The following is a 12753-nucleotide window of genomic DNA, read 5'->3' on the forward strand; positions in this document are numbered from 1 at the left end:
AATGATAGACACGGATAGACTCTATCACTATTTATCTCAGCGTCAAGCATTGATAATTCTAAAATTTGGCTATATTTTATAAATATTTTAGTTTATTTTTCTATATTTGAAAACGGTTAAAAAAATTCATATTGAATGGAGTCTATAAACTCTAAAATCAATCAATCATATGATATTAATTTAATTAATTAATTAATTTTTTTTTATTTTTGATGCTCAATTTTGACCGATTCTAAAACCTAAAGCCCTTAAAGCAAGGAGAAATTTGTGAGTTATTTTTGGAAAGTGAAGATGGCATGAACATCGAGTATCCAATCTCAATCAGATTCCAAAAAATTTGAGGCCATTTTGATTTGAATATCAACATATAAACGATTACTCCAAAATCAATCTCATTAGAGATAGCAAAATGGATCCATTTAGAGGACAAGGTGGCATTCAGATGCTATTAACAGCAGAACAAGATGCCCAACAAGTCGTATCCAGAGCTAGAAACAGTATATATTACTCTGTTTCTTGTAATCACTTTCCAAAATTCATTTGGTTAAAATTCCTCATTTCCATAATCATCATATTATAAATAATTGGTGTTGCAGTGAAGATGGCGAGACTGAAGCAAGCTAAAGAAGAAGCTGAAAGGGAAGTGGCGCAATATCGTGCTCACTTGGAGGCTGAGCATCAGAAGAAGGTTTCTGAGGTAAAAATGTAAAATCAGTAGCCGCATTATTCATAATTTGTTCGATTCTAAAAAATACCCTTACACATCAAATTGGGACCTCAATCACTTGGTGTTGTGATGTTCAACCTTCGTTTAATTTCAGGGACATCGATTGAAACCATTTTTTTTTTTAAAAAAAAAAAAAATTTAAATGGATCATTTTCAATACATTCTATTTAAAGAAAAAATAATGAAAGGTTTGATCTTCATAATTTCTAAAATTAATATTTTATATCCATTTAATCAACATTTTATTTTTTAAAATTAAATTTATAAACACTACATTTACTCCAGATTTATTAATTTGTTATCTACCTTTTATTAAAGCCATTTTTTGAAAACTAAAAATTAGATTTTAAAAACTTTGTTTTTATTTTTGAAATTTGGTTAAGAATTCAACCATTGTACCAAAAAAGAAATGCACTTCATTATAAGATAGGTAGAGAAAATAGGCTTACTTTTAAGTTTAAAGGGAAATAGGTTTAATTTTCAAAAATCAAAAACAAAAAATTATCCAATAGATCTTAATATTACAAAACATAATCTTCAATTAAGAGTATTTGGTTTAACTTTTCAAGTGTTAAATTTTGAAAATGAATTATTTTAGACAAAATGAAATGTTTGACAAAATTGTTTGACACTCTTAATAATTTTAAATAGTTTTTATTAGAAAAATTTAAATAAAAATATTTTTTTCTCAAGCTAATTTAAATAGGCCATTAAAATATTACAACATCAATATCGCAACTTAAATATTAAAATAGTTGAACTGATACAATGTCTCTATTCCATCAGAGGAATTCTCTGTCCTGTTCGTTTGTAATTTTTGTTTTGGGTGATCGACTGTAGGTCCCAATTTTGGTGCTGAAATCTTTAAGAAAATGAGTAGTGACGTATTTTTGGGGAAAAAAGTAAAGGGTATTTTTAAAAATTTTAATAATTTAGTGTTGATAATTAAAATGGAAGAACAGTTTGGTTTGATTTAGTGTTTAAACTTTTGTAATCATAGTCAAGTTCTGGATCACATGCACAACAACTGGAAGAGGAAACCAAAGTTAAGATCGAGAATTTGAAGGAATCATCCGAAAGAGTTTCAAAGGATGTTGTTAATATGCTTCTCCAATATGTTGCATCTGCCAGAACTTAGAACAAGGGGGTAATAATTGTTATCTTTTTTCATCATCAAAATTTCTATTAAATTAAAATTGCAGTGTCTCTTTTAATTATATTAAGAAAATATCAATTGAAAAGGACTAGGGAAATATAATTTAAAGTAAAGTTAATGCAATATAATCATGTATATATTTCTTCACTTGGCAGCAGAAGATTAGAAAAGCGTGGAGATGGCGCCACGCAATTCTTTTTTCTTTGCAATTTGTTTATTTATTGTGGTCACTCAACAATTATCTGTCGTGAGTCATCACACGTTTGGATGATATGGAAGTAATTGAATGTGTTTCATATTGTGTTTATTCTAATAATGTGCTTTTATATATGTGATATATTAGATCTAGTTTGGCTTTTAATAATGACCACTTTATTAACTAGTTTTTTTTTTAAAAAAAAATTAAGCTTATAATGTACTTTATTCTATTATTTACATTCTACCCCTATTTTAGAAAATAATTCAAATATTGGAGAAAATTTTAGTTTTTAATTTTTTTTAAAAAAATTGACTTAAAATTTAAGGACCTATTTAGTAGAAAATATGAAAGCAGAAATTTTAATTTAATGAAAACAAAGTTGTAATTGATATTTTCATATATGTGTTTGGTAATAAATTTAGAAATTGGAATCTAATTAAAACAATTGTTTAAAATGTATGTGGTATTATATTTATAAATCATGAAACTAGTTTTAGTTGTCCACTAAATATTAGTTGACAATAAACTAGGTTTAAATCCTAATTTAGTCTTTGAACTTTGAATCTTGTTTTATATTAGTCTCTAAATTTTTAAAAAAACATTCGTTTTAGTCCGTAAACTTTTAAAAGTGTCTATTCTAGTTACTACTATTAAAATTATGTTAATTCTTCAACAGAGATGTGAAAGAGCTTGTATTTTTTGATGATTGGGCTCTAGATGTATTGAACAAGATGAAGGTAAAATAAAATGCCAACAATAAATACTGAATAATCAAGATTTTGAACTAAAAGTATCTTTTAAAATTCTCCCGTTTGCCACCTTATTCAAAATTGAAACTCTAAATTTTTTAGCATAGGTAACTTATTTAGTAGTCTAGTCATCTAAAAATATAAGTCATTTCGCCATTTGTTAATGAGTTAACAAAATCTTAATATATCATGGATTAAAATCACTTTTTAAAAATTTAGAGACTAAAACGAACATTTTTAAGAGTTTATGGACCAAAATAAAACAATATTCAAAGTTTAAGGCTTAGAACAAAATTTTTTAAAAGTTTAGGGACCAAAATAACATATTCAAAGTCTAGGAACCAAAATAAAATTTAAACACAATAAAACATGAGTTGAGTTGAGTTTGTATAATATAAGAACTCATTGTTTGACTCAACAACTTTAAATGTTGGTGGAGTTGAGTTGTACATTTTACCAACTCACTCCAACTCTCTCTTCTTTCCAAGTTCCCATGGCTTTACCCATCGACTACTGTCATGCTTCGAGAACTAACTTCAGACTTTGACAACCACCTCCGATAACAATTATTGCTTTGGGAAATGGAGTGTAAATATGCGTGCATCTTATGATATGCGTTGATCTCCATGTGTCGATGGTCATGCGTTGGACTAGAAAATATACAATATGCGTTTAAGCATGTATGCGATGACCCTACGTTTCTGCCACAAGTTTTCTCGCTTTCTCGCCAAGTATAACGAGAACGCAAGTTTCTCGGGATGATCTGAGGTCGAACTCAAGGACTTATAACTCAATACTATTTGTGAAGTAATGCGTTTGAGGCGATGAATAAAAGTAAAAAAAATAAAAGTTAAAGGATTATGCACTACTCCTAACTAAACAGATTGAACAATGGAAGTTTAACTATGAGAATTGATAGAGATGCAACAGTCGTTAACGCATAATAATGTTCATTATGTTAGGTCGCCCGAGTAATCCCAACTTGCCACACTAACGCATCACGCACCTCTCGGTGGCTGGTTGCATGCTTATATCTCTATAATGCATGGTTGCGTTGAACATAAGATCGTGTCTATCTCTAGGAACAATGCATACTTCGCTTTAGTGTGTTTTCACTACCCACCCTCTTAAGTTGTTAGTTGCGGCTAATCAACTCATAGACAAGCATTGTAACAACCCATAGACAAGCGTTGCGACAGCCTTACACCAAGCGAAAATGATTAATTCACTATATTCGCACAACACACACCTCTTAGTGGGTTCTATCTCTAGGTTACACGATTGAGTATGCGATCGCCTTTGATAACTAAGCGATGAAAGTAAACAATGACATAGATAAAGAAGATGAAGAAGATGGCACTGAAGAAATTAAGATATGCATTGATTACAAAATGTCTTAATATCTTAAGTTAAAATGTAATACAATACAGAGACAAAAGGAGAAATGGAAGGCTCGATGAAAACGATCTCTTGCTTTTCATCCGAAATACGTCAAGGCTGTTGGTGGCACCATGGATGGATAGTGGAGACGTCTCTCTCGAGCTCTATCTCCGGCGAAAGCTTCGGTCGTCACTCGAAATGGTTTGTGGAGGTGAAGAATCCTCAAAGAAAATCTCGCTCATGCTCTCATCTTTGATCGCAAGCATATGCTTTAAGGCAGAAGCTCGGATGCCGAAATGAAGGTCCAAGGTGCTATTTATAGAGTTTAAGCGCCGACAACATTCATGATTGTGTTCTGCCTCACAGTTGCCTTTGTCGCGGTATGGGCAATGTCACATCATCTTATCTTGTTGATGCTTCCAATGTATGCATTCTAGTTTATTTCTCCTGAATTGCCAACGCATTCCATCTACCTTGTGGAGCAGTCTTTTATCACGATTATCACTCTATGGACGCAATATTCCATACGGCGAACTAATCTTTGTGACAATCATCTCATGTGATCAACCTTGCGTCGATCCCTGATTAATTCCTGTATATCTGTAAAAATGGATACTTTGACGCGGAATAATGCATGGTATAAGGTTAGTGAGGATTTTTGGTGCTGATTGACGCAAGCTCACTTTTTCACATGAATTCTTAGTATTATCAATACATATTTTGCTTATTACCCTCATAATTCTAAATAAAAGGCTACAATAGCTTGTATTTCTACGAGCTATCAACAATTCCAACGACAAAATCCAGACTCCGACAAACACCTCCACTCCGACAACCAACTCTAATACCACCTTCATGCGACTAACTTCAGGCTTCGACAGTCACCTCTTATTACAATCTCCAGGGAAAATCATCTTCGATAATCAACTTTGATGACCACTTTCGTCCAACCAACTCTGGGATTCGAAAACCACCTCCGATGACAAACTTCGACAACCAACTCCAATACACCTTCATGCAACCAACTTTAGGCTCCGACAACCACCCCGACTACAAACTCCGGCAAAAATCTATTAGAGTATGTTATAGGGTTGTTGATTATATATATATATATATATATAAAATATTATTTTTTTCTATATTAAGTGTAATATTTATATGTAAAAATTTGTAATTTTTCTTATTTAATTGAATTCACATATCAAATGATTATTAAGAATATTTAAATGAAAAGTATGTATGTAGTTGAAAAGTATGTAACATATAACAAAAAAAATGAAAAACAATTATAAATGTGGTGACATTTCATTGATTGTTAGATGGTGGGGGAGATTTAATTAAAAAAAAAAATTAATGACATAGTAAAAGTATAGAGCAACAATAATAAGAAGAAGAAAAAGAAGAAGATGATAATTAAATTCATGGAGAAAAATTAGCTAGAATCAAAAGTTTTGATTTCATTTTAGTTTCTCATTTTATTTAAACATATTTCTATAAGAAAGAAAAAAAGAAAAATTTTAAAAATTAAAAGAAACAAAGATATATGAACTTTTCACCCCAAATATAGACATGAACTAACCAAATAACTTTGCACCCAAACACATATATATGAACTCCAGATATCTTATTTCAATTCTGCACCCCAAATAACCATACCTCAAACACATATATAGGAACTGCAGATGCACCCCAAATAACCCTTTATTAATTTATTTATAGACATGTTTATGTTAAATAAATTTGTATAAATATTATTTTGCTTTATTATATAATTTATAATACATTATATATTACATATCTTAATTTTAAAAAGTAAATTGATTTTATATTATTGATATATTATATTTTTAAATATTTTTATCTTTATTTAATATAATCATACATTTTAAAATTTAAGATGAAAAATCTAAATATAAATATAAAAATACATTATTTGACTCATAGAATTTAAAAACAGTTTTCAAATACATAATCAAACCACTATGAAATTTAGAAAATACAAGTACTACAAGCAAAATCGTTTGAATTTGTTATAGAGTATCAACTTTAATTGTACCCAAAAAAAAAAATATCAACAAAAAAAAAAGTATCAACTTTAGTTTTTCGTTTTTTCAAAACAGGGTAGCGGATTCAGTTTTCTCTTTTCAGTTTCTAAAGTTATTTTTGAAATTGAATCAATGTTCTTTTTCTCCAAAAGAATTCTGTTTCTTGATGTTTTCATTTTTCTATACTTCTCACTTTTCTAATATATATACTTTCTTAGAATTTAATATTTTTCCCAATCTTTTCTCCCTCTAAATATTTCTCGCTCTGTCAATGTATATAGCTTTCATCTTTATAAAAGTGTAACATTTCTCCTCAACTTATCTTTTGATTTTTTTTTCTTTCTTTGACAAAATGATAAAGTTCTTCTCTTTCTAATTTCTCTTTTTACCTAATTTTCCTCTCCTTCTCTCCAATTTTTTTATTTATTCCATTTTTTCTCCCTCCAACATTTCTAAACTTTTTTCCCTCCAATATATTTGCCCTAATTTTATTTATCTCTCTAAACTTACATTCCTAAGTGTTGTAACATTTTTAGTACTTAATAGCTATTAAAGGTTGAGTTAAAGGTTTGAGTGTTTCTTTGTTAAATTTGAAAAACGTAATTTCAAGATATGTTAAAGCATTATTTATTTATTATCAAGTTTTTGAATTAAATATTCAAGATCTAATGTTCACTATAAATAGATCTCTCACATTGCTCTAAGAAAACACCAACCATACTCAACATATTTGGTATTTTAGTTGTGGAATTTTGAACTCAACCTTTTAGTGTAGAGTGATTTGAGCTATATAATGTTTGAATTGGGTTGTTTATCTTGGAGGGGGACAGACCAGAGAATATTTGTTCCACCGATAATTGGTTTAAAGAAATTTAATACACATTGCAGAGCGTTTGAATCTCCTAAAGAGAGTGAGATATTTGTATCTCAACCTAATTGTTTACATATCTGTTTTTCAATATTTACTCCATTTTTCTTTGTTATTTGTAATTCTTCCATCACTAAGTTCTTCCATATTTTCTCTCTCTACCATATGGAACGAATGAAAACAAAAGTTTAGAGACAAAAATATATTTTTATAGAGAAAAGTTACACAGATAGTAAATTAAAAATATTTAGAGGATATTAATTAGAGCATTTCGAGAGAAAAAGAGAAATTTTGGAAGGAGCTTCTTTTAGAGCAATATATATGCTAGAAAAAGTGATGGTATAATGTATCAATCAACTGAGTAAAGAAAAATAAAGCAAAAACTAGCTTAAACATAATTTAATTGGTTAAAGACATTTTCAAAGGTTCAAGTCTACATTTTTTTTCCTCTTTACAACTTAAAAAAAAAAAAAAAAAAAAAAAAACTAAATAGCATGTATTTGGCATTTTAGTTATTTAGAAAAAAAAGTAGTGAAAAATTGGACCTTTAATATTAATATTGTTATTTTCAAAACTTATTAGAGAAATATTGTTGTTTTGAAACTTATTAGAGAAATATTGTTGTTTTGGAATTCGAAGCTAGAGGTCGAACGTTGAGAACTCGACGAACAAAGAAAAAATTGGAAACAATACATAAGCCGAAACTTCAACCCTCGACAAGAAAAATCTCGCGAATCTCGCTTAGGTTGTCGAAGGTTGAAGTTTCGACACACATCCACCCTCGAGATTGCAGGTTTATTACTTTTCTTTTTCCCTCCTAGATGAAATAAAGTAATAAGATGGTATACTATATGTATCTATGTACTCGAGCTGCTTTTAATAACCTATGCATTTTGTTATCATTTCGAATTAGACGGAGGCTTGTGGGATTGACGTGAGGGGGTGGGGATGGTTATATTTCTGGGAGCGAACTCCAGGCAAATATGAAATGCATGGAAACAAGTTATACCTTGGAATGAAAGACAATTCCGAATTAGCTTTGTCTACAAACAAAAAAGTAGATCCATAATAAAAAAAAGTGTTTGTGATTGTTCCAGAAGAAATGAAAGCTAGTAATCATTAATGGAAAAATAACAACAATAACAGAGAGAGAGCGAGAGTGAGAGAACGAGATCTAAGGAGAGAGCGAGAGTGAGAGAGCAAGATCTTAGGAGAGAGCGAGAGTCTTCACTTTATTTGAATTTTCTATAGAAATATATAAAAAAAAAAAAGAGAAAAAAGAGCTAATAATCATACTATAATTGAATAATCATTAGACTATAATTAAATATATTAGATTATTATACTATAATTGAATAATCATTAGACAATAAATTGAATATATTAGATTATTATACTATAATTGAATAATCATTAGACAACAAATTGAATATATTAGATTATTATACTATAAATTGAATATATTAGATTATTATAATGTAAAACTTTATTGATTACAAAAAAATAATAATAATAATTGAAACAATAGATTATTATAAAAAAAATTTGAATATACAATAAATTATAATAAAAAAATTGAATATACAATAAAATAAATATATAATAAAAAAAATTATTTATTATTCAATCTCTAACCATCTGGAGCCCGTCTTAGTAACGAAGGACACTTCCTTCGATTATGTCCTAACTGGTTACAAAATCCACATCGTTGTCGAGTGGCTGGTTCTGTCCAATCTATCTCATTGTGATAATGTGAACTTTTCGGGTGTCAATTTATGTTTATCGTGTCGGGTGTCCGTTTCAAATTCAAAAGTTCAACAAAGCAATTGAAGATATCAAATGAATAAATCAGAGCTGTCTAAGTTTTTTTTTTACAATATTAGTTTAGAGCAATGGACTTGCACATGATGGAGGATTCAGATATGGGTGGATGACGACAAATCTATCAGAGTGCATAAATGGAGTCCTCAAAGGAGCTTGAATGTTGCCTATAAATGCTCTTGCTCAGATAACATTCTTCAAATGCGTGAACTATTTCGAGAAAAGAAGAGCAGAAATAAGGGATGCATTGGAGCGTCAAGAAAACCCAGGACCTGTTGATCTCGATGTTTTGTACGACCAGTCTATTCATCGATCATATGTTGTATGGCGAGATCGTACTACTAAAGAAATATCTTGTAGACGTCGAGAGGCAGGATTTATTTAGTTGGACTGGCATTTGATTACAGCCTTGGTCGAGAGATAGAGGCCCGAGACGCATACATTCCATATGTCTGTTGGAGAGTGCACTATCACTCTACAAGACATAAAAGTGTTGTCGGGGTTACCTGTTGACGGTGAGCCGGTCACCAAAGTGATGTACGATGACTAGTTAGAAGTTTTTCAACTGTACCTCGGTGCAACCCCACCTGCCGATAAGATTAAAGGATCGAGGTTAAGTTTAATATGGTTAGAAACACAATTTTGTGAGCTCACAGATGATGCAAACGAGGAAACCGTCATAAGATATGCACGAGCATATATACTACAAATGATGGGTGGAAGTCTGTTTTCAGATAAATCAAGTCATTTTGTTCACTTGATCTTCCTGCCACTGTTAGCTAACCTCCATGATGCAGGGCGGTATTCGTGGGGTGGAGCATGCTTGGCATGGTTGTATAGACAACTATGCAAAGCAACAAGACCTGAGGTTTGAGAGATAGATGGACATCTCATACTTTTGCAACTATGGGCTTGGAAGCGATTTCCAACAATGGCTCCATAGCTACATCATGTTAATGATGCTCAGTTAGTTGGACGAGCCTACGGTTCTCGGCATGTTGTTTTAATTCAATTTAATTTTTATATCACTGATCTAGTTAATTCAAATTCTAAATTATCAATTTAAAAATCTAGGTGGAGAGATAAAATTTGTGTGACTAGGACAGCCACACATGTAGTCAACCAGTATAGATACATGTTTGATCTGCTTCAACCTGAATAGGTACATTACACTAAACCTAATTGATTATTTTATTCACATTTTTATTGTATTTGTCTTTAATATTCTCTAATATAATATTTTGTGTTTCAGGTTATTTGGGAGCCGTACAAAATTATTGTGCATACTTTGCCTATTTTTTGTAGGAATGGTTAAACCATATGGCGGACGATGAGTCCTCTCATATGTTTTCACATTGATGAGTGGCATCTTCCTAACAAGGTGATGAGACAATTCGGTTTTCAGTAGAATATCCCATCGCCTGGTAATACTGAACCCGTACTGCATGATATTGACCTAAGGACTGAAGATTGGTCCGAAAAAGTTGCACATTTGGTAGTGCGATGGCACTATTGTGCAAGGTTTATTGCAGTGGGGGTTTCTCTTGAACAGTTTAACATAGATGTCACTCCAGAATATATTCATTGGTATAATAATATCACAAGGCGCTACATCACTCGTCCGGGAGCAGCTGTGGGTCATCTGGTAAATGAATGAATATTATCTAATTTTTTTTTAATTCAAATTTATTTTAAATATTATCTAATTGTTTTATAATTCACAGAGATCGAACAATAGTAGACTCCGTGAGGTTGCGAATGATCCGAACCAAGTTCTTGCTATATGTAGTGACAACCAAAGCTATATAGAGGAAATTCATTTTATGTACGATATACCTATTGTTCCTCCACCAGCTCCTAGATGTAGAGGACTTGTTCGGGAAGATGATGAGTTTGATGAGGTTGCACATTATGTGGAAGAGTTGTCCCCTATGACGTAGACGCAGAGTCAAACTGATTATGTTAGTCCGATGATGATGATGCCAGCATTTGGTTTAGGACATTATGACTCAGAGGCTGGTCCTTCGTCTTCATACGTGCATGGACATGGTCGGGGTCGTGGAGAGCATAATGAATATTTATATTATGAAGCGCCTGCAGAGGTACCAGAGCAACATCAAGAAGATCCCGAGCAACCTCAAGTTCGAAGTCGATGAAGACAACCAGCTCGAAATTGACGACGTCCACCTTGTGGGACACATTGATTTTTGTAATAATTTTTATATAAATAAGATATTTAATTTACATTTTTTTATTTTTATGAATTATTTTTTTTTAATTTATTCTTTTTAGAGTTTAAATAAAATACTAAAAAACTAATAAATATTTTTAGATTTTTTTTTTATAGAATGGAAAATTTAAAAAAAAAAAAGAAAGGATTAGAAAGAAGAAGGTAGAATGTGTAATAATTAAAAAGGGAAAAAGGGAAATTTGTACGGTATTCTCGCTCTCGCTCACGCTCATGCTCATGCTCTCGCTCAAAATCTCGCTCTCTCAAACTCTCGTTGTCTCTCATAATCTCGCTCTTGAATTTGATTGGGAAGTTCATGGGCAAAAAGAAAGGAGATTTATTAGCTTATTATTTAGTCAGACTTGCTGAGATGACAGAATCCATTTGAAAACAACAATATTTTCCTAAAAAAAAGGAAGGTCGAGAGTTCAAAATTCGACCTATCTAGGTCGAATTTTCAACCCTTGACTTATAGGTCGAATTTTCAACCCTCGACTTATTTAAAACAACAATATTTTTACAGATAGTTTGAAAACAACGATATTTTCCTAAATAGTTTCTAAAAGTATAACATCCTTTTAAATTTTCGGTAAAAATTTTGCAGATAGTATGAAATTAAATACATCTTCAAAAAAAAGAAGGTGGGGGCAGTCATTTTCAGTCAATTTACTCAACTACCCCCGTGGGGTCAATGGAAGTGGATTATTTGTGGTGGGAATTGGGTATTAGGAAGAGGCAGAGCCCAAAAGGGATGTTTGGATCACTTTCATCTGCTAACCCTATCTCCCAACTGCCCTTTCATAATCACTTTTGTGGTTTCCATTCTTCCTTGCCCATCTCAAAATCTGTCCTCAAACCTACTTTAAAATATCCTATATATTAATTGCATCAATTTAATATGTACATTTATAAAACTGAATAAATATATGTACACTCCACAAAAATATACATTGTTTGGTAAAGGAATATTAAGATAGTATTTGTAATTAAATTGAAAAAAAAGGGACAAATATTAGGCTTTAAGTTGTCTAGTTGTATTTCAAAAAATATATTTTATTTTTATAGGTCAATTCTCTATTTTACTTTCCCCTTTTTGAAATTTATGTTTCTTTTTCAATTTCTTTAAATGATTTTCATTTTTCTAAATAAATATTTTGATTTTTAAGGACTATTGTGTAGTTCTGATTTTTCAAAATATTGGTATAAAATGGGTTACATTAGATGTGAAAATAGAGTTTATAAACTTATTTTTTTAAAAAATAATTATTACTAGACAGGATTTAAGTTTTTCTAATTAATTTTTAGGCAATTACAATAGTAACATTTATGGGGATTGATAATTTAGTAGTATTTTTAAATAATGGTAAATATAGGAAAATATATTCATGATAGTGATATAGTCTATTACTAAAAATTTCGAGAACTGATTTAAATTTTGTTATAAATATACTTGAACTTGATTAATTTGTAACTGTCCTTAATTTTTCCTACCAAAGTTTTCTATTCTCAAAGAGTTAATATAGTGTTTTTATTTCTCAACCAAAAACTAATCGATACTTGATGTTAAATAGAAAATTA

The 12753-nt window shown here is 30.6% G+C and overlaps 1 protein-coding gene across 2 annotated transcripts; it reads left to right on the top strand.

Annotated features, from left to right (window-relative positions):
- Positions 1 to 263: 263 nt before the first annotated feature.
- On the top strand, positions 264 to 2177 carry VATG3 (vacuolar ATP synthase G3). Of its 2 annotated transcripts, XM_039030613.2 has the most exons (4): positions 264 to 497; positions 597 to 697; positions 1728 to 1874; positions 2042 to 2177. In XM_039030613.2, the coding sequence occupies exons 1-3, from the start codon at positions 410 to 412 to the stop codon at positions 1863 to 1865; spliced, it is 327 nt and encodes a 108-aa protein (XP_038886541.1). In that variant the 5' UTR covers positions 264 to 409; the 3' UTR covers positions 1866 to 1874; positions 2042 to 2177. The 2 variants fall into 2 exon arrangements, with proteins under 2 accessions (XP_038886541.1, XP_038886540.1); XM_039030612.2 differs by having other exon boundaries at positions 1728 to 2177.
- The last annotated feature ends 10576 nt before the right edge of the window (positions 2178 to 12753 follow it).

The sequence above is a fragment of the Benincasa hispida genome, chromosome 4 (genome assembly GCF_027475165.1).
Source record: "Benincasa hispida cultivar pf3 chromosome 4, pf3_genome.v1.1, whole genome shotgun sequence".
Classification (NCBI taxonomy): Eukaryota; Viridiplantae; Streptophyta; class Magnoliopsida; order Cucurbitales; family Cucurbitaceae; genus Benincasa; species Benincasa hispida.